This window comes from Choloepus didactylus, chromosome 7 (assembly GCF_015220235.1).
Source record: "Choloepus didactylus isolate mChoDid1 chromosome 7, mChoDid1.pri, whole genome shotgun sequence".
Lineage (NCBI taxonomy): Eukaryota > Metazoa > Chordata > Mammalia > Pilosa > Megalonychidae > Choloepus > Choloepus didactylus.
The window spans coordinates 32,910,429-32,931,287 of NC_051313.1; the positions used below are offsets into that span (position 1 = coordinate 32,910,429).

General features: G+C 40.5%; 1 protein-coding gene and 1 pseudogene across 4 annotated transcripts in view; one reads left to right on the forward strand and one right to left on the reverse strand.

Annotated features, from left to right (window-relative positions):
* The window catches only part of KPNA5 (karyopherin subunit alpha 5), a 94,688-nt gene that overhangs the window by 60,815 nt on the left and 13,014 nt on the right, over nucleotides 1-20,859 (reverse strand). For all 4 annotated transcript variants that reach the window (XM_037843655.1, XM_037843653.1, XM_037843651.1 and 1 more), the window contains 2 exons: nucleotides 2,137-2,238; nucleotides 1,919-2,018 (listed from right to left, as the gene is read on the reverse strand). In XM_037843655.1, the coding sequence (XP_037699583.1) occupies nucleotides 1,919-2,018; nucleotides 2,137-2,193 (157 nt within the window). In that variant the 5' untranslated portion in view covers nucleotides 2,194-2,238. The remainder of the gene's footprint in view (nucleotides 1-1,918; nucleotides 2,019-2,136; nucleotides 2,239-20,859) is intronic.
* LOC119539586 lies at nucleotides 16,989-17,509 on the forward strand (annotated as a pseudogene).

The following is a 20,859-nucleotide window of genomic DNA, read 5'->3' on the forward strand; positions in this document are numbered from 1 at the left end:
AAAGATACTACAGTTTAAAAGAAAGAGAACACCCTGAGAAATTAAAGCAAATGAGGATGAAGCCTTATTATCAAAGATTTCTAAACACTGACAAATTGCCCAAACAAGGGCATAACAAAGATATTCTGACATGTAAAAGCTTAAAAGGAATTGCATCAATCTAACTTTCATAGAAATGGGGAAAAAAGAAAATAGAAGAAAATCCTTTAAGCTAGGCTCCACCTTAACAAAAGATGAATGAAAATAAAAAATTCAATAATGGGGAAGTTGTTGCATAAAAACACTGATGACAAACTCTAAAACTCAAACACTTAAATCACAAACGCTGTTAACTGGTTATAATACAATGCATATGTTAAAAATCTTGAAAGAGAATATCGTAATATAAAAAGAATTTTAAAATATTAATCTAAGTAAAAAAAACTCCATTTACAAAAACTGTGAAGTGTGGTGAGAAAGAGAAAAGTCATTCTTGACTATATCAGGATTTCGTAACACTGCTTAACATGGGAGATGAGGAAGAGAAAATAAAAGTTAAATTTATTTATGAATAAGTACAATAAGAAAACAAAGGTAAAAACCTTATAATCATTGCTGACCTGACCACAAACTTTCTTTCATTCCTCATGTGTTACTAAATTCTGACTCTCTTAGAGGGATAAGGCAGCTGAACAAATATTAATTAAGCTGCAGTTTTAAAGTAAGTCACATGAATAATTAAGCCAGTAAAAAATAATGGCCTGCTGACAAGGTAACAAAATGGAGGGGGAGGTGAGGGGGTCACTAAAGTGCAGGCCTTGAACTCAAAGTTATGTGGAGAAAATATTTATAACCAGAGCCCTGGTTATGAGGTAGAAATGCTGGGAAAGTACTGAGCTTATTCAGATTAATATGGAGATCTGACTCAACTCTTTTCATTTTAACAGAACAAGCACTTTGGCCAGGATAAGTTAGTCAAGTCACTGTTCAAGAGGAGTAACAGAAATGTCATCTGCTACCTGTATAAATGTATAAAGTAATGTACTGGTCAGCCAGTTATAAGGGACTGTGCTATAAACTAGAAAAACCATACATTCCTTGTCCATCCAAAGAAAAGCAAGGACCCCAAAAGCATTTTCAAAATCTTAATAGTTCACACATGCAATTTATAACACTAGAATTACTAATTTTACAAATTTCATATATTAAACACATGACAGAATAAGGGTTAAACTTTTACTAAATAAGGAATTCTTATAAACTTATAAATTCTTATAAACTCAATTAAAACAGGACAAATAACATAAGCAGGCAATTATAAATTACAAAGGATCAATAACTATAGAAAAAGATTCAATCTCTCTAAGTACCAAAAGAAATGCCACACAAGTATTTTTTTCTTTTTAAAAGATAACCATCAGTATTGGTAAAAATACAGTGAAATGAATACTTGTAAAAATTACAGATGGGAGTGTAAATCAGTATACTATTTATTCCCTCTGACTCATATTTCACTTCTATTAATTTATACTATGGAAATTTAAAATTTTGTAAAGACTTACACAGCATTTGTGATAATTAAAAATTAGGAAACAATTAAATTCCTGATTATTTTATCCCCATACTCTATCATGTTATGCTGCCATCTTAAAAAGCACATTTCTGAAATATAATTCTTCATGGACAGTGTGACGAATGATATTTTTATTTGCTTCTTTCTAATCTTATATATTTTGCAACTATTCTACAATCAACATGTGTTACTTTGATAATACAATCTTTAAAAGACAGACGTTGTTCTAAAAATATGTTTTTAAGAAAAACTACAACCTACTGTATCTAGTAAAGAAAGGTGTCTTAAAATTTTAAAAAAATGTAATAAGTCAAAATTCTACTATAGAATTTTGTATTAAATAAGCACAGTGAAAATAAGTCATACCTTTAGAAAGCAATTTTCTAAATTTCTGTGTTGCTGTTAGCTGTTGTTCAGCATTATTAGAAAAAATCATCTGAACCATATCTGTGGTAATAACTTCTTCCTAAAACACACAAAACATAATTTAACATTTCAATGTTTTGCATGAATAACACTTTCTGCATATTTTATCTCTGAAATATTGCAAAAGTATAATTTGAAATACATTTTTATAATACTACCTCTGGAATGGGTACAGTGGAACTGATATCTGGATCCTGGATAGGGCTTTCCAACATAGATTCATCATTTCTGGGCAAAGAGACATTCCTGCGTTTGAACAACTGTAATAAAGAGAAATCACTTTATACATTGAACTTTCTATAAAGCATTGAATACCTGTAGAATTGCAAGTTTCATTTAAGAGAAGAACATAAAGAATAACTTTATAATTTAAGATTCCAAATATTTTACTACTTCCCAGTTACTGTAACAGGAAGTTCTAAGTGATCTATGAGAAGTCTAATTTTCTAGGCTAGATTAGTGCCTGCCCTGCACAAACTGTTTTGGGTAATTCTTATTTTTTTTTTAACTCAATTTTATTAACACATATTCATATACCATACAATCATCCAAAGTGTACAAAGTGTTCACAGTACCATCAAATTGTTGTGTATTCCTTACCACAATCAATTTTTGAACATTTCCATTACTTCAAAAAAAAAAAAAAGAATAAAAATAAAAGTAAAAAAAGAACACCTAAAACATCCCACACCACACCCTACCCCTTATTATTCATTTACTTTTTGTCCCCATTTTTCTACTCATCTGTCCATACACTTGATAAAGGGTGTGAGCCACAAGGTTTTCATAATCACATGGTCATACCATGTAAGCTATATGGTTATACAATTGTCTTCAAGAATCAAGAGTACTGGGCTGCAGTTCAACAGTTTCAAGTATTTCCTTCTAGCTATTCCAATACACTAAAAACTAAAAAGGGATATCTATATAATGCATAGAAATTATAAGAATAACCTCCATCATGATCTCTCGACTCCATTTGAAATCTCTCAGCTACTTAAACTTTATTTTGTTTCATTTCTCTTCCCCCTTTGGTCCAAGAAGGCTTTCTCAATCCAACAATGCCAGGGCAAAGCTCATCCCCATGAGTCATGATCCATGTTGACAGGGAGATTTACACCCCGGGGAGTCATTTCCCACTTATGGGGGAGGGCAATGAATTTACTTGCAGAGTTGGCTTAGAGAGAGAGGGCCACATCTGAGCAACAAAGAAGTTCTCTGGGGGTGACTCTTAGGCACAATTATAAGTAGGCTTAGCCTCTCCTTTGCAATAACAAGAAGACCAAGAATTCAGCCTTCTAAATTGGTAGTCCCAAATGCTTGTGAGAATATCAGTAATTACCAAGGTGGAGAAGTTTAATATTTCCACATTTTCCCTAGTCCCTCAAGGGGGTTTTGCATATACATTTTTATTCTCTGCCCAAATTACTCTGGGATGTATCAGGGCTTCACACTAACCTGTACACACCAACCAGATCTCACTCCCTATTCAAAGTTTCATGTAATTATGGTGTTTGAATAAACTGACTATAAGTTAAATTACATAGTATGATACGGAAAGTACAGATTTGCACCAAATAAACATCTCTTCCTTTGGTCTCACACAGAAGTTGAAGTTTTAAAACACAGTCAATATTGTCCTTTGTTTTGGGTAATTCCTAACCTCGTGTCTTTTACCAATGGCCTGCTTTATAAATGGAGTACACATTTACAGTTTATAGCACTTGAAAAGACACATATATCCCTATGGGATTATGAGGTGCCTAAAAATGTCTCCAAGAAACTGTCAATTAAAAATCAAATCTGAGTGACCTCATCAAGACTGTTATGTAAGACATCCCCCAAAAAAGTCTCCCCTCAGAAACAACTAATAAAAGGACAAATCCCACTTGCTTGGAACTCTAGAAGGCAGTAGAGACTGGAGGACTCTACAAATGCTGATTCTAAGGCAGGGGGTGGGGGATACCAAAAAAGAAGATAGGGAATCTGCAAGTGGGACCTGCCAGTCCAGACCCCTGCCCCTCACTCGGTACTTAAGAAGACAGCAGCAGCACCCTGGTCCAAGTATCTCCTGCTGTGGTCACAGACCACAGAGCCATTTACAGTAGTGAGTTAAAACCCTATTCACATCCAGGCACAGGGACCCAACGCCACATAGACCCAGGGTGGAACCTAAGTGGTTAGCGAATGCATGCATTCCAAAGCCCCCGAATACAAAAGAGACCTGTGAGACCCACAAGAGAACTGTTGGCAACTGGGACACATTTCCAACCCAGTCTCTAACTGCTGGAGCACATAAACAAACAAACAAAAAAAACGGCCTTTTGAATGTTGACCTCATATGAGTTATTGGGGCAGGACATCCTAACGTGGAAACAAAAGAGACCCACAGCAAAACTATACACAGGCAGTCTAAACTCGGTCTAAATTGCTAGAATACCTAAATGAAAAACTAGGCATTTTTGAATGTTTACCCCATCTGGCTCCCCACGGTGGGATACACTCTCATGTGGAAATTACAGAAGGGCAAAAACTCTCATGATAAAAAGGGAAAACCAACCTACTGTAAGGCAAGACAGGATCCAGGACTGAAAAGTATAAGGAAAAGGAGGCACTGAGTGAGGGAGAGCAGTTGAGCAAATTATTGGAGCTGGGGACAAAAAGCTGCACAAAAACAAATGAACAGCTCAGTACTCCTGGAGGCAAGATAATGTGCACATAAAAGGGCAATCTTAAAAGTTGTACCACATGTCCAGGGCAAGAAATGGGCAAGAAATAGATGCAGAAGACCTGAGAAAATCTGAACAGTTAAACAGAGGCAGCTCTAAAAGTTCAGAATATGCTGGACTAAGCACTGAAGACCCTTAACACATAGCCAATCTACAATAAAGCACTAGGCAAGACAGGGAAACTGACTCTCAGAGTTAGAACATCAAAATAATCAGATGCCCAGGCATAGCAAAAAATCACCAGCCATACTGAAAAACAAGAAAATATGGCTCAGTTAAGGGAATAAATTAAAACTTCAGGGGGACACAGACTTTGGAACCACTAATCCAAGAAGTTCAAGCAAATCTCCTAAATCACATGAAGGTTTTGAAGGAAAATACAGATGGAGATAAACTAAATATGGATATAGACCTAAGTATTAAGATAATGTGTAAGCAAAAAGAATTAGAAAGAATAAAAAGAAACATAACAGAAATTAGGAGGATGAAAAGCACAATAATGGAGATTTAAAAGTACACTACAGGCATTCAACAGAATATGTGAACAGTCAAAAACAATGAGCAAACTAGAAGACAGGACTATCAAAATCATATAGTCAGAAGAACAGGCAGAAAAAAGAATAGAAAGTATCTAAGGGAGGCAGACTATTTCCACATTGTGCTCTGAACACACCACCATTCAGAGCAGCTCCTGAATCCATACAGAGACGCTCCTGATTTCAGACAACGTGGCTCGACTTCCGCACCCTGTAGGTAAGCCCTACAATAAAAGCTCAGGTCTCAGAATGTGTCGGGTGCTTTCTTTAGTCCTTTGGCTACAAAAGCCCTCTTGGGCCGTGACAGTTGGTGTGCCAGCCTGGAAACTAAACAAATCCCAGCCACTGATGACATGAACTTGGGGAATCAAAAGGGAAAGTCCCGGGTGGGATACATGGGTGACCTGCAACACTTATGTGGGGAGGAGTGGCTACCCTCCTAGCTGAATGGGGTCTGCCAAGGGAGTATGGAGATGTGTATGACTCGCTGGCTGGACTAATAGCCCTCCTGCAGTAGGCCACAGGACTAGTAGGATTTCATAAGAAAAAGGAAAGCTGCCATTCTTGGAGGCTGTGTGTGCAGCTACAGAAAAGGCCTTAACAGCTGATGTGACAGTCTGTCACTCAGAAGAACTGACGTTAGAAAGGGATATGCACTTGACCCAAGCAGAACTGAAAGACACTCTGGATGAAAGTTTAGAAATACTGGAATGCCAGTATGCTAGAATAAAAGGGCATAAGCTGCCCAAAGTGCAAGTTAGGCATACCCTAGCTTCTCCTGACTGGGACCCTAAAGTATGGGACCCTGTTGATTCCTCATCAAAAAGATGATGAGCCTGTCTGACTGGGAAATTAAAGCTGAGGAAAGTAAGCATGTGTGTCCTCTGGTCCAACAAAAGTTGCCTTCCCCCAGATGTCCTGTGGCAATATATCAGTATAAATTACTGTCCTAGTTTGCTAATGCTGCAGAATGCAAAACACCAGAGATGGATAGGCTTTTATAAAACGGGGGTTTATTTCACTACACAATTACAGTCTTAAGGCCACAAAGCGTCCAAGGTAACACATCAGCAATCGGGTACCCTCACCGGAGGATGGCCAATGGCCTCCGGAAAACCTCTGTTAGCTAGGAAGGCAGCTGGCATCTGCTCCAAAGCTCCGGCCTCAAAACGGCTTTCTCCCAGGACATTCCTTTCTAGCAAGCTTGCCTCTCTTCAAAACATCACTCCCAGCTGCACTCTCTTTCTTCCCCCCCCCCCCCCAGTCAACTCATTTATATAGCTCCACCGATAAGGGCCCACCCTGAATGGGCGGGGCCACGCCTCCATGAGAACATCTCATCAGAATCATAGCCCACAGCTGGGTGGGGCACATTCCAAGCAAATCCAACCATCACCAAAACGCCTGCCCCACACAAGACCACAAAGATAATGGCATTTGGGGGACACAATACACTCAAACCGGCACATTCCACCCCCTGGAACCCAAAATGACATTATCTTTCCAAATACAAAATACATTCATTTCATCACAAAGTCACAAAAACTTAAATCATTTCAGTAACAAAAGTTAAGTACAAAATCCCATCAAAATCAATTTAGACGTGGTCAGTCCTAAGGCACAATTCTCCTTTAGCCTTGGATCTGTGGACTTAGAACAAGTTATATGCTTCCAATATACAAAGGAGGGACATTCATAGGATAAACATTTCCATTGCCGTAAGGAGAAACAGTAAGGAAAACAGGGTTAACAGGAGCAAAACAGTTCTTAAAACCCGCAGGACAAACTCCATTAGATTTCAAAGTCCAAGAGTCACTTACAGAACAATGTTGCATCCTTGGGGCTTGAGAGAGCGGGAGTCTAACCCTTCCTAAGTGCCTTTGTGGCAGCTGTTTTCTCTCCAAATGCTTGGGTGAGTGCTCCAACATATCCACACATTGGGGAGACCACCTTCTCGGCTCCACCCTCCTCAAACCTCGGGGCAGCTCCCGGATTCCCTTCCATCTCCGGGGCACACGCTCAACCCCTTCAGAACAGTGGGGTGGCAGCCAGGCTCTCCGCAATTCCCTGGAACTGTGCTCCACCCTCTTTGGGACCTGAGGTGGCAAAACTCTTCCAGAGCATCGAGGCGGAAAGCCCGCCCTCGATCTCCAGGGCAAACTCACCCTTTCCATGCATGTGGGCTGCTCCGCTCTCCCAGCCCGAGACCTCTTGACTCCAGACCTCAACCTCCATGGCTCTGTCTTTGAAGAAATTTTTCCTTCAGTTTGTTCCTTGTCTCTCTCCTCCAGTCCAGACCGGCAATGGCTCCGTCTATAAAGATCTCGCAAAAATTCTGTTGGCTTTGCATGAAGCATGCAGGGGTCAAAGCCATCAGACAATAGGACTTTCCACAAATCCTTTCTGCTTAACTCCTTTTCCAATCTTGGCTTGTACTGAAATGGCGGCTGGGTTCCATGTTTGGTTCCATCCTCACGTTGGGCTGTAGCTTCTGGGATTCCACCCCCTGGAAGCCTGTAATTTTCCAAGCCATCAATTTCTGGTTTCTTTGAACCCAAGAGTTCAGTTCTAAGTTTATCTCTCTCTGCTCGCATTTTACTATAAGCTGCAAGGAGAAGCCAGGATACGTCCTCCACACGTAGTCTGGAGATCTCCTCAGCTAAGTATTCCAGGTTGTTGCTTCCAGATTCTTCCTTCCATCTGACACCAGGACTCAATTTTGCCAAATTCTCTGCCACTTTAAAACAAGGATCGCCTTTCTTCCAGTTCACAACAACACATTGATCATCTCTGTTCAAGGCCTCATCCGAAGTATCTTTAGAGTCCATATTTCCACAGTCTCTTTAAAGCAGTTTTGGCCTTTTCTATCAAGCTCCTCACAATTCTTCCAGAATCTTCCCCTTATCCACTTAAAAAGCCGTTCCAACATGTTTGGTATTTGCAAACTCAGCAGCAAAAGCACCCCACTTCTCTGGTACCAAAATCTGTCCTAGTTTGCTAATGCTGCAGAATGCAAAACACCAGAGATGGATAGGCTTTTATAAAACGGGGGTTTATTTCACTACACAATTACAGTCTTAAGGCCACAAAGCGTCCAAGGTAACACATCAGCAATCGGGTACCCTCACCGGAGGATGGCCAATGGCCTCCGGAAAACCTCTGTTAGCTAGGAAGGCAGCTGGCATCTGCTCCAAAGCTCCGGCCTCAAAACGGCTTTTTCCCAGGATGTTCCTTTCTAGCAAGCTTGCTTCTCTTCAAAACATCACTCCCAGCTGCACTCTCTTTCTTCCCCCCCCAAGTCAACTCATTTATATAGCTCCACCGATAAGGGCCCACCCTGAATGGGCGGGGCCACGCCTCCATGAGAACATCTCATCAGAATCATAGCCCACAGCTGGGTGGGGCACATTCCAAGCAAATTCAACCATCACCAAAACACCTGCCCCACACAAGACCACAAAGATAATGGCATTTGGGGGACACAATACACTCAAACCGGCACAATTACCAAGGTCATTTAATAGCCCTGTCTGGCCAATGGAAAAAACTAATGATACCTGGCAAAAGACTATTAATTATATTGAACTTAATTTAATAACTTCCTTCATTGCAGCTGTGTCAACTATAGCTATCTTGTTGCAGGATATGAGTACTCAATTAAGCCAGTTTCACTTTGTGTTAAACCTTGTCGGAGCTTATTTTAGTATTTTAGATCCCTCCAACCAGACTGCATCCAATTTCACATGGGAAAACCAAAACGGACATTTGCTGTGCTTCCACAAGGACACCTCCACAGTCCCACCATCTGCCATGGACTGGTAGCACAAGATTTAAAGAAAAGGTCACCCCCTATGTTTCACTATAATGATGATATCATGCTAACCAGCAATTTTTTTCCAGAACTAGAAATCGCCACCAGCACAGTCGTGACCCACCTTGAAAGTTGACAATGGGCGATAAATCAAAGCGAAATACAAGAGCCTGGACATTCTATCAAGTTCTTGGGTACTGTCTGGTTGGGTAAAACTAAAGCTATTCCTTTAGCTGTCCTCTTTAAAATACAAAGTTATCCTATACTGCTAATTCCTAAACAATTAATAGCTTTTCTGGGTTTACTAGGTTATTGGAAACTTTTTACACTCTATTTAAAAATTTTAAAACTTTTGTGCCCTTAATTAGAAAATGAAAAGCATGGGAATGGGATTTTCTACAGCAGGCTATGTTTATAAAAGCACAAGCACAGGCTTTAAGGGGGGTGGACCCCAATATATCCTGTGAATTGGATGTGGCCAGTGTCAATATTAGCTTTGGGTGGGGTTTGTGGCAAAGGCAAAAGGCAAAATGTGTAACTATTAGATTCTGGTCCCAACTTTGGAAGGACACAGAACTCAGATACAGCCCACTGGAAAAACAATTGTGTGCAGCTTGTAAAGTTCTGTTACAAGTGGAAGATTTAACTCAAAGGTGCCCACGGGCTACACTCATATAGGGGGGGACAAAGGAGACTATAAATAAGCCCCATTCGGGGAGTGCTCAGCTAATCACGCTGACAAAATGGAAAGCCTACGTCCTACAATGCCAAATTTTTAACAAAAGCACTGTGAGTGCAGAGATGCATGAAATATTAGGACCAGTCTCCCACGTGGAAGAGCAGCATGTCCTGCCTCCTGTTGATCCTCCCGAGGTGGCTCCTCCCATGCCCACCGTTGACAGACAAGGGAGTATTTGACTCTGCATGGTATACTGATGGATTGGCACTTGGGAAATATGCTACCTGGAAGGCCGTGACTGTCCAGCCAAGTACTGACATCATCTGGTGGGAGACTGGAACTTTGTAAAGCCGTCAGTGGGCTGAGCTGTGGGCGGTATGACTGGTAATTGTCCATGCACCAGGAGATACCTTGACTGTCTGCCCAGATAACTGGGCTGTATATCGAGGCCTAACAGTATGGATGGCCAAGTGGAAGCAGGAGCAATGGATGGTGATCGACTGCCCCCTATGGAGGAAGGAACTGTGGGAAGACGTCTGAGTGGCCTGCCAGAAATGTAAGGTAACTGCTTTCCATATTTCTGCCCATAATGTTAATTCATTGCCAGGTAATGCAGAAGCGGATGCGCTAGCAAAATTCTGCAGCCTAACACCAACGATGCATGAGGCGACTCAATGGCTGCATCAGAAAACCGAGCATCGAGGGTACCAGACCCTGTGGAAGCTGGTGCAGCAGTTTCAGCTGCTTATCATTCAACAAGAGTTAAAAGGAGCAGAAGATGCTAGCCCTCCTGCTCGCTGTGACGGCCCAGAATGGTTCCTTACCAACTTGGACCCATCGGCCGAGACCAGATTCCTCTCATCTGGTGGCAAGTAGACCATATTGGCTCCCTTCCTCTGTCCAAAGGGGCAAAATACACCTTCACCACTGTAGATACAGCTACGGGACTGCTGCTGGCTTTCCCAGGGGTTAGGGTCAACTAGCGAGCTACCACATGCAGCTTAAAAAAAAAAATTTACGTACCTTTTCCAGGGTCCCCACACACATGGACAGCGATAGCGGGACCCCCTTCACCAGGCAATTAACCCAGGCCTGGGCTACAGAACATAATGTCCTTTGGACTTTTCACTTGCCCTGTAATCCCGCAGCAACTGGGTTAACTGAAAGAATGAATGGCCTTTTAAAGGAACACTTAAAGGATGATAGAAACTCCTTACAACAATGGACTCGACATCTGTACCAGCATTAACTCCAGACCCAAAGCAGCGGCTCCCGCTCCTGTGGAAATGGCAACCTCGGGACTTATGCAGGCCTTACAAATTAAAATGAGAGGCCAGCTGCCCTCAAGTCACAGCAAGGCAGGGATAATAATCTGCTCTTGCCTGTGCCACAAACACTAGAAATTGAGGGAAATAAGGTCAACTGGCTCTGGTTCTGGCCCATGTAGCCAAGCTGGTTGAGCATCCTAAGTCCATGGGGTATTTACTGCACCTTAGATTATTTGTATTCCCCATCTGGGGAACTGTAAGCGTAATTTTGCAACCCCAAACTAACTGTAGATCTGACCCTGAAGGCCTCCCCGCAGGGGCAGAAAGTAGGCATTTAAAAAAAAACTCCTCACCTGGAACTCTTCTATCCACTACTGAAAACTCAGCTTACATACTGTTCACACATGTGCTGTTAATTCTTGTTAAAAAATTGTATATTACTGTTTCAATAATGCATTAACTAAAGTGTTGTATTTAGCATTATTCTAACAAGTTTCAATTTTAGTGGTGATTGTATGCTGTGGAATGTCTGCTTGAAAATGGTTTCCAAAGTTATTTTGGTAATTTAAGAATAAGAGGTATAAAGAACGTTTTATATGGAAAGGAAAAGGAAAGTAGTTTTGTCCTAAATGACTGGTTGTTTCAGAATGGAAAACAGAAAATGTAGGACAAAAATCTGGATGGTTATAGAAAGTTGCAGAAAGTTTGCGGAAAGAGAAATTTATTTCTGTGGACAAAGTTAGGAAATGGTAAAAAAAAAAAAAAAAAAAACAACTAGACAAAGCAGACTGACTGGTAGTTTTATCCTTTAGCTATTTTAGCTCCAGGTGCACCTGTGCTTTAATTAATATTTAATGTTGTGTATATATACCCAATAACTCACAAAATGTAACACAAGCTCTTGATCACAAGCCAGATCATATACAAAATATTGAACATTTATCTGATAATCCTTTGTCCAAATGGCTTAATTCTCCAATGTGGCCATGGTGCCACTTGTTAACAAGATTACTGTTCATATGTATTGGTTTACTTGTACTTTGCTGTTCACTGTATTGTTGTGAATTATGGATGCACTGTCTGTCCTATGGTCAATGCAAATTGCTGCATGGGGGTGGAATGTGGGAGCCCCTGGCACCCAAGTGTCTCGAAAACTGTACACAGCAGTCTGCTTGACTTAGGACAGCCAAGGTTTGACCTATTCTCCTTGTAATATCAGATGCTAACTGTAATCTATACCAGAAACTACCTCCTCCCTGAGACTCCCTGAGATACTGTTATCTCTATAATCCTCCCCTCCTCCCTACTGATTGCAATCAACCCCTCCCTATGTTGCATGACCCTGCTCCCTGCCTTATGCTCTCATATCCATTGGAATGTCGAGCCCTGATAAGCAGCTTATTCAGCCCCCCAAAGTATGAACTATTTACACATTGTGCTCTGAACATGCCACAACTCAGAGCAGCTCCTGAATCCATTCAGAGAAGCTCCTGATTTCAGGGCAACATGGCTTGGCTTCCCCACCCTGTAGGTTAGCCCTATAATAAAAGCTCATGTCTCAGAACATGTCCAGTGCTTTCTTTAGTCCTTTGGCTACAAAAGCCCTTTTGGGCTGTGACAAATGCATACTGTGCCATAGGTTTATTATCTCCCAGCTCCATAATCACGTTTCATTTACTGCTCCATGAAAATTGAGCTGGACTCTCAGCATTTCTCCTGTGTGAGGTGGCACGATGTTAAGCTTAGTCCATAGGAGCAGAAGGTTGCAGGAGGAAGAGGCTGCTGCCTGGTTCCCCTGTGCTTTCTGGGCAGGCTTCTGCAGAATAGGAAGATTCTCCAGCACCCAACTTCTGCAGAGAACATGGCTTCCCCAAGGCCCAGCTCCTGCAGTGCAGGAGGATTCCTCAGGGCTCAACTGGTTACAGCCATGGAAGCTTTCCCAGCTTCTGACTCCTCCAACACACTGCTGCCACCCCCCACCCCCTTGAGCAATTGTATTTTGGAGTGCCTCTGGCAAGACACTTCCTCATGAACAGTTTTCCTGGCAGCCTAGGACATGAACTTCTGGCAAGCCCTGGAGGGTGGATTTCCAGCAAGTTCTGCCAATATTGGACCACAGCAACTTCTCTGCCATTCAGTGAAAGGTGGCCATGTCCTCTGAAATGAGATCTAGATCTCAGCCCTGGGGCTGGGGTGAGGGGGATTCTTCCTTGTATGCTTTATCTCAGCTCTCAGGGTAGTAGAGGCCCTTGTGTCTACATTCTTGTATTCTTTAGAATTCTCTTTACCTTTACTAGCGAATCCCTTGTTATCCTAGTCTCCTGTTATACTTAATAATTCCTAATATTAAACATTTCATATTCAAAAAAAAAAAAAAAAAAGTGTCATGTGCATAAAGCACATGAGGCACACCAACCTACACATCACAGGAGTCCAGAGAAGAGAAGGGTAAAGGAGCAAAAAGAATACTTGAGGAAATAAAATTTCCCAACTTCTATGAAAGGTATAAATATACATGTCCAAGAAGTGCAATGTACTTCAAACAAGATAAACCCTAACAGACCTACTCCAAGATACATACTAATCAAAATGTCAAATGCCAAAGAGAGAGAATTCTGAAGCAGCAAGAGAAAAGTGACATGCCACATAACAAAGGATAAGACAAAGCACTGATTTCTCATCAGAAATCATAGAGGCAAAAAGGCAGTAGTATTTAAAGTACTAAAACAGGAAAACTGCCAGCCAAAAATTCATAATCCATAATCCAGGAAAACTGCCCTTTAAAAATGAAGGAGAGTTTAAAATATTCACAATTTAAAACTGAGAAAGTTCATCACCAAAAGACCTGCCAAACAAGAATTGCTAAACGGAGTTCTTCATGTTGAAAGGAAAAGACAGGAGGCAGCAGCTTGGAGCAGTATGAAGAAGTAAAGATCTTCAGTAAAGGTAAATAAACGGGTAAATGCAAAACCCAGTAGTACTGTATCCTCAATATACAGCTGTACTCTTTAAATCCTAGAAGAGTCAGAATACCATGGAATAAGAAATAATCAAGTTTCCTGGTAACAACACTCAAAATAGAGTAATGTGGGACAAAAACAACATAAAGAGAGGGGAATGGGGGATATGGAAGCAAAGAATGTGCATACTATTGAAGTTAAGTTGGTATCTTTTCCAACTAGTAGCTTATAGACTTAGGTTATGTAACACAAACCCAAGGGTAACCACAAAGAAAGTATTTTAAAAATATACAGAAATGGAAATAAGAACGGGATCAATCAGATACACGACAAAAGATTAATTATACACAAAAGCAGGCTGCAATAAAGGAAGAGACAAAAATGATGACTTTTTTTTAAAGGGCACAAAGTAAGACCTGCCTTACAGTAACAACACTGAATGTTAATGGAATAACTCCCCAATCAAAAGTCACAGATTGACAGTTTAAATTAAAAGAGAAAGCACAATCCAACTCTATGTTGTTTATAAGAGACTCACCTCAGATCCAAAGACACAAATAGGTTGAAAACGAAAGGACAGAAAAAGATAATCCATGCAAATAGCAACCAAAAGAGAGCTGGGATGCCTATGCTAATATCAAACAAAACAGACTTTTTTAAGTTACAAGCTGTTGCAAGAGGGAAAAAAAAAGGCACTATCTATTAATAAAAGGGTTAAGCCACCAAGAAGAAACAACAATCATAAATATGTACACACCTAACCACCGTGGCCCAAAATACATGTGGTAAACCACTGGCAGAACTGAAGGGAAAAAGAGACACCTCTACAATAACAGTAGGAGATTTTAATATATCACTTTCACCAATAGCTAGAACATCTAGACAGCTCAATAAGGAAACAGAGAACTTGAATAACATGATAAATGAACTAGACCTAACAGACATATACAGAACACTGCAACACAAACAGTAGGATACACATTTTTCTCAAGAGCACTTAGGCATTCTCCAGGATAGACCACAAGTTAGGTCACAAAACAAGTCTCAATAAATTTTAAGACTAAAATTATACAAAGCATCTTCTCTGACCACAATGGAATAAAGCTGGAAATTAAAACAGGCAGAGGAGTAGAAAATCCATAAATACGTAAGTGAAATAAAACAGTCCAACAATTAATAGGTCAAAGAAGAAATCACAAGGGAAATCAGTAAATATCTTAAGATGAAGGAAAACAAGCACAGATATCAAAACTTATGGGACGCAGAGAAGGAAGTGCTCAGAGGGAAATTTATAACTCTAAATGCTTACATTAAAAAAGAAAGAACAGGACAAATCAAAGACCTAACCGCACATCTGGAGGAACTAGGAAAAGAACAGCAAATAAAATCCAAAGCAAGCCAAATAACAAATAAATAACATATATTAGAACAGAAATAAATGAAATAGAGAATAAAAAACAAAATAGAAACAAAGCCAAAAGATGGTTCTTTGTAAAGATCAATAAAAATGACAAAACTTTACCTAACTGACAAAGAAAAAAAGACAGAGGATGCAAATAATTAAAATCAGAAATTGAAGGGGGGGTGGATCATAAAGAAGATACTATGAACATAAAGAAGATCTGTAGGCCAAGAAATTAGACAAACTAAATGAAACAGATGACTTCCTAGAAACACACAAACAACCTACACTGACTCTTTCTATTTTTCTAAAAGAAATAGAAGATCTCAACAGACCAATAACAGGCAAAGAGATTGAATGAGTAATCAAAAACTTCCTAACAGATGGCTCCTCAGGTGAATTCTACCAACAATCCAAGAAGAACACCATTTCTGCTCAAACTCTACCAAAAAGCTAACGAGGAGGCAGCTCTACCTAACTCATTCTATGAAGCCAACATCAACTTCATACCAAAGTCAGACAAAGATACCATATGAAAATTACAGACCAATTTCTCTTATGAATATAGATGCAAATATTCTGAACAAAACTTTAGCAAAGTGAATCCAACAGCATATTAAAAGAAGTATACAACACAATCAAGTGAGATTTATTCCAGATACGCAAAAGCGGTTCAGCATAAGAAAATCAACTGATACAATACACCACATTAACAGAATGAAGAGAAAAAACCATATGATCATCTCAATTGATAAAGAAAAGGCATGTGACAAAATCCAGCACCCTTTCTTGATAAAAACTTAGAAAACAAGGAACTGAAAGAAACTTCCTCAACATGATAAAGGCCATATATGAAAAAACCCACCACTAACATCATACTCAATGGTAAAAGACTGAAAGCTTTCCCTCCAAGATGAGGAACAAGACAAGGATGCCCACTGTCCCACTATTATTTAACAGTGTACTAGATGTTCTAGCCAGAGCAATTAGGCAAGAAAAAGAAATAAAAGGAACTCAAACTGTAAAGGAAACTTTCACTACTTGCAGATGACATGATCCTACATGTAGAAAGTCCCTAAAAATCTACAACAAAACAACTAGAACTAATAAACGAATTCAGCAAAGTGGCAGGGTATAATAAGATCAATACTCAAAGGGCAGTAGTGTTTCTATACACTAGTAATGAGCAATGTGAACGGGAAATTAAGAAAAAAAATCTATTTACAATTTCAACTAAAATAATCTAATATCTAGAAATTAATTTAAGCAGGGATGTAAAGGACTTGTACACAGAAAATTGCTAACAGAAATCAAAGAAGAGCTAAGCAAAATGGAAGGACATCCTGAATCCAAGGATTGGAAGACTAAATATTGTCAAGATGTCAATTCTACTCAAAACAATTTAGTTTCAATGCAATCCCAATCAAAATGCTAACAGCCTTCCTTGCTGAAATGGAAAAAGCCGATCATAAAATTTATTTGGAAGGGTTAGGGGCCCCAAATAGCCAAACCCATCTTAAAAAAGAAGAATGAATTGGAGGACTCACACTTCCCAAACTTAAAGCTTATTACAAAGCTACAGTGGTCAAAACTGCATGATGCCTTCCGGGGCGGAGGTCAACATGATGGCAACCGCTGTGGTTCGGCTTGGTCTCCAGTCTGTCAAGCAGATTCAGGTTCAGTTCTGCCGTTTCAAGAAGAATGTGGAGTCAACGAGGACCTCCCTCCAGGCAGTGAGCTGTAAGAAGGTCCGCTCCACCAACCAAAATTGCTGGGTGATTGCAGACATGAGGCACGCCACTCCGAACCCTGCATGGATGTGCTGTTTGGAGACAGGAACTGCCTGATTATGCACAGCACCCCACTCACCTCCCAGGAAATGTTCACTGCCTTCACCTCCCACACCCAGGCCAGGGGCACGGCAGGGAGCGGGGACAAGCCAGGCGCTGGTACGGCTGGGGCTGATGGCACAAAACAAAGCCAACAGGCAGATTTTAGCTCGGGACTAGGACAACTACCTAAGAAGAGGTCGATTTCATCACTCAGATTACTATGTGGAGGACTACACAGCACCAATAAAGGAAAAAGCCTGTGGCTACAACCAGTGTTTCTGGGACAAGACAAGATCGGAAAGGGGTCTGGATGACCATGAATTTATTTCACTTTTTTACCATCCCTCACTGCTTAACTCTTTAAATTTGGTTTCTCCTGCCACTCACCAAAGGTACCTCTTACTCATATTAGTCAAATTCAGTGCCATTTTATCAGCCCACATCTTTCCATCTCAGTTGCCACTCTTAATTCAACCCCCGTGGAACATTTTTCCCTCTTAGGTCCTTTTTCTTCTCCTAACCATAAAAGTATATTACCCTTATCCTTTTTTTTCTTCCCTCTATCTTCTTCTTGAGCCATCTCATCCTCTCTCACAACTTGAACTATCCTGTTCCATCTTAACTTCTCCATTTCTGGCTTGGCTCTAATACTACCTTCTGTATTACAGTTTCGCAGCTCAGGTTACATGTTACCCATCTCTCCCAAAACTCACCAACCTTCTTTGTCTAAAATAGAGTTGATAATAGTACATATACATATACTTGTTTCTCTCCCAATGTACCATTCCTTTTCAAGCACTTCATCTGCCCAGCCACCTAGGCTAGAAACCATACCATTATCTCTGGTTCCTCTCTCTCCCTTTCTCTGCATATCCTATTAATACGTTCAGAACATTCTGTTTTAAATAAAGTTCCTGAAATGTTTTCTCTATACCATTCACTCTCCTGTATCATTGTTACACCACCACCACCACCACCACCACCACCTGATCTCTCTTTCTTAATCATTTTTGCTGCTGCTTAACCTTATCTTTCCAAAGTACATCTCCCACTACCACTTGCTTGAGAAAACAATAACAAAAATAGTGTTTTCCATACTGGGTTACCACCCATTAGTGCAGATTGTGAAATCAATTTAGAGTTTTAAAGCAGCCTTTAAAAAAAAAAAAACTGTGAATAGAATAAAAAGTATCAGAGTGTGTGGCACACGGTATTGGAAGTATGCTTGTAGGAAATCTGGTTTCAAGGTTATAATTGTATGTGTGTGTGTATTATTTCTGTGTATCTGCATGTACAGTTTGCAGTATAAAATTATTTCCTACTGTGGGTTGTTGGTTGAAAACCACTGGTTTAGAGAACTTCAGAAGGCTCAGCCAGGTAATCAAGGACCTACAGACACTGGCTGCTGTGTACATTGCCAAATACATTTCCCATGATTTTCCTGTAATATTAACATACTGCTTCCCTGCTTAAAAGAGTGCTGTCTTCAAGGGATTCTTTTTCCCCTTACCTCCTTAAAAAAAGAAAAGTATCAGGAGGTAGTGTGTATAACAGTTAAGAGCCAGATCTGCCTGGGGTTGAAATCCTGCCTTTACCCTTAAGGAGCTACGTGACCTTGGACAAGTAACTTAATCTCTCAGTGCCTGTTTCCTCATTTGTAAAATGGGGATAACAGTATCTACCTCATAGTACTGTTGTGATGATTAAACGAGTTAATACCTGTAAGGTGCTTAGAACATTGTTGAAAGCAAAGTAAATGCTGTTATCCAAGAAGCCTCATGCTGAGTCAAAGAACACTGACAACCTGGATTTGAATTCTCCATTTCCATGATTAACTGGTTTTTACCATGGGCCAGTCTTAACCACTCATTTCTCATTGGTATAAATGGGGGTGGTTCAAGCAATGCTGTAACTATGGATTGAGTGCTGGCACTGCTGGATTGTGAATTTGAGGTTGGGGCTGTCATCTTCTCTGTGTCCTCAGCACCTTGCAGAGTGTCTGATACAGAGCAATCAATGTTGAATTTATAAATCAAAAAAAAAACACTGCATGGTACTGGCTTTTAATTAGACACTCACGTCTATGACTGACTGATTTTTGCCAAGACTGCCAAGTCCACTCAATGGGGAAAGAACAGTCTCCTTGTTCTCCAAATGGTGCTGGGAGAACTGGATATCCATATGTAAAAGAATGAAGGGGACCCCTATCTCACACCTTATAAACATCAACTCAAAATGCATTAAAGACCTAGATATAAAAATTAAGATTATAAAATTCCTAGAAGAGGCTTGGGCAAGATGGCGGCATAGAGAGGAGTAGAAGCTAAGTAGTCCTCTGGAACAACTAAAAAAAACCAGAAACAACTAGAAAATAATCCAGAATAACTGTGGGGGGACAAACGAGACCGTCCACTCATCATACACCAACATGAATTGAGAGGAATGCCCAAGATCACAGCATAAAATCTGTAAGTAAAACCTGCGGATCCAAGTCGTGAGACCCCCTCCCCCATAGCCCAAGCTGCAAAGCCTCGTGGTGCCAGAGAGAAGCTCTCTCCCAGCAAGTGAATATAGCTCAGCTGAGCTCCAACTGGGGTTTTAAGTAGAGAGTGTGAACGGCTCACTACAGGTACGAATCCCCAAAAAACAGAGACTTTGGGTGACGAATGACTTTGGAGAGCCAGAGGGTCACCTTGGACTAGGTCTGAAGGGGACTATCCGTTTCTTTTTCGGCTCAGTGGAGAAAGCCCCAGTCATTTTCAGTTTCCAGGGCTGTGACTCAGAGAAGGGTGGAGACAGCACAAGCAGAGAGAGAGACCATTGAAATGCTAATGACCTCCCCCTAGGGGGTCTATCTTCTCTAAGAGGAAAGGGGTGGGGCCCTTTCCATTCAGAACCAGACCCCAGAGCCTGGGGGAACATGGCCATACCTCCTCACACCAGTCAAGAATTACAGGCTAACAGGCATCACCTGCTGGGCAGAAAAGCACAGTGACCTGAGGCATCAAAGGGAGGAGCAATTTTATAAGACACACCCACAGGGAAACCAGATACTGAATATTTCTTCCCTCTGGGACCTGAGCCTGTTCTGGTCTGGGAAAACCTGATTTGGATAACCAAGGAAACCATGCCTAGACAACAGAAAATTACAACCTATACTAAGAAAAACAAAGTTATGGCCCAGCCAAAGGAACAAATGTACACTTCAACTGAGATACAGGAATTTAAACAACTAATGCTAAATCAATTCAAAAAGTTTAGAGAAGATATTGCAAAAGAGATAGAGGCTGTAAAGAAAACACTGGGCATACATACGGCAGAAATCGAAAGTTCAAAAAAACAACTAGTAGAATCTATGGAAATGAAAGGCACAACACAAGAGATGAAAGACACAATGGAAACACGCAACAGCAGATCTCAAGAGGCAGAAGAAAACACTCAGGAACTGGAGAACAAAACACCTGAAAGCCTACACACAAAGGAGCAGATGGAGAAAACAATGAAAAAATATGAGCAACGTTTCCAGGAACTTAAGGATGAAAGAAAGTACAATAATGTACGTATCATTGGTGTCCCAGAAGGAGAAGAGAAGGGAAAAGGGGCAGAAGCAATAATAGAGGAAATAATTAATGAAAATTTCCCATCTCTTAAGAAAGATATAAAA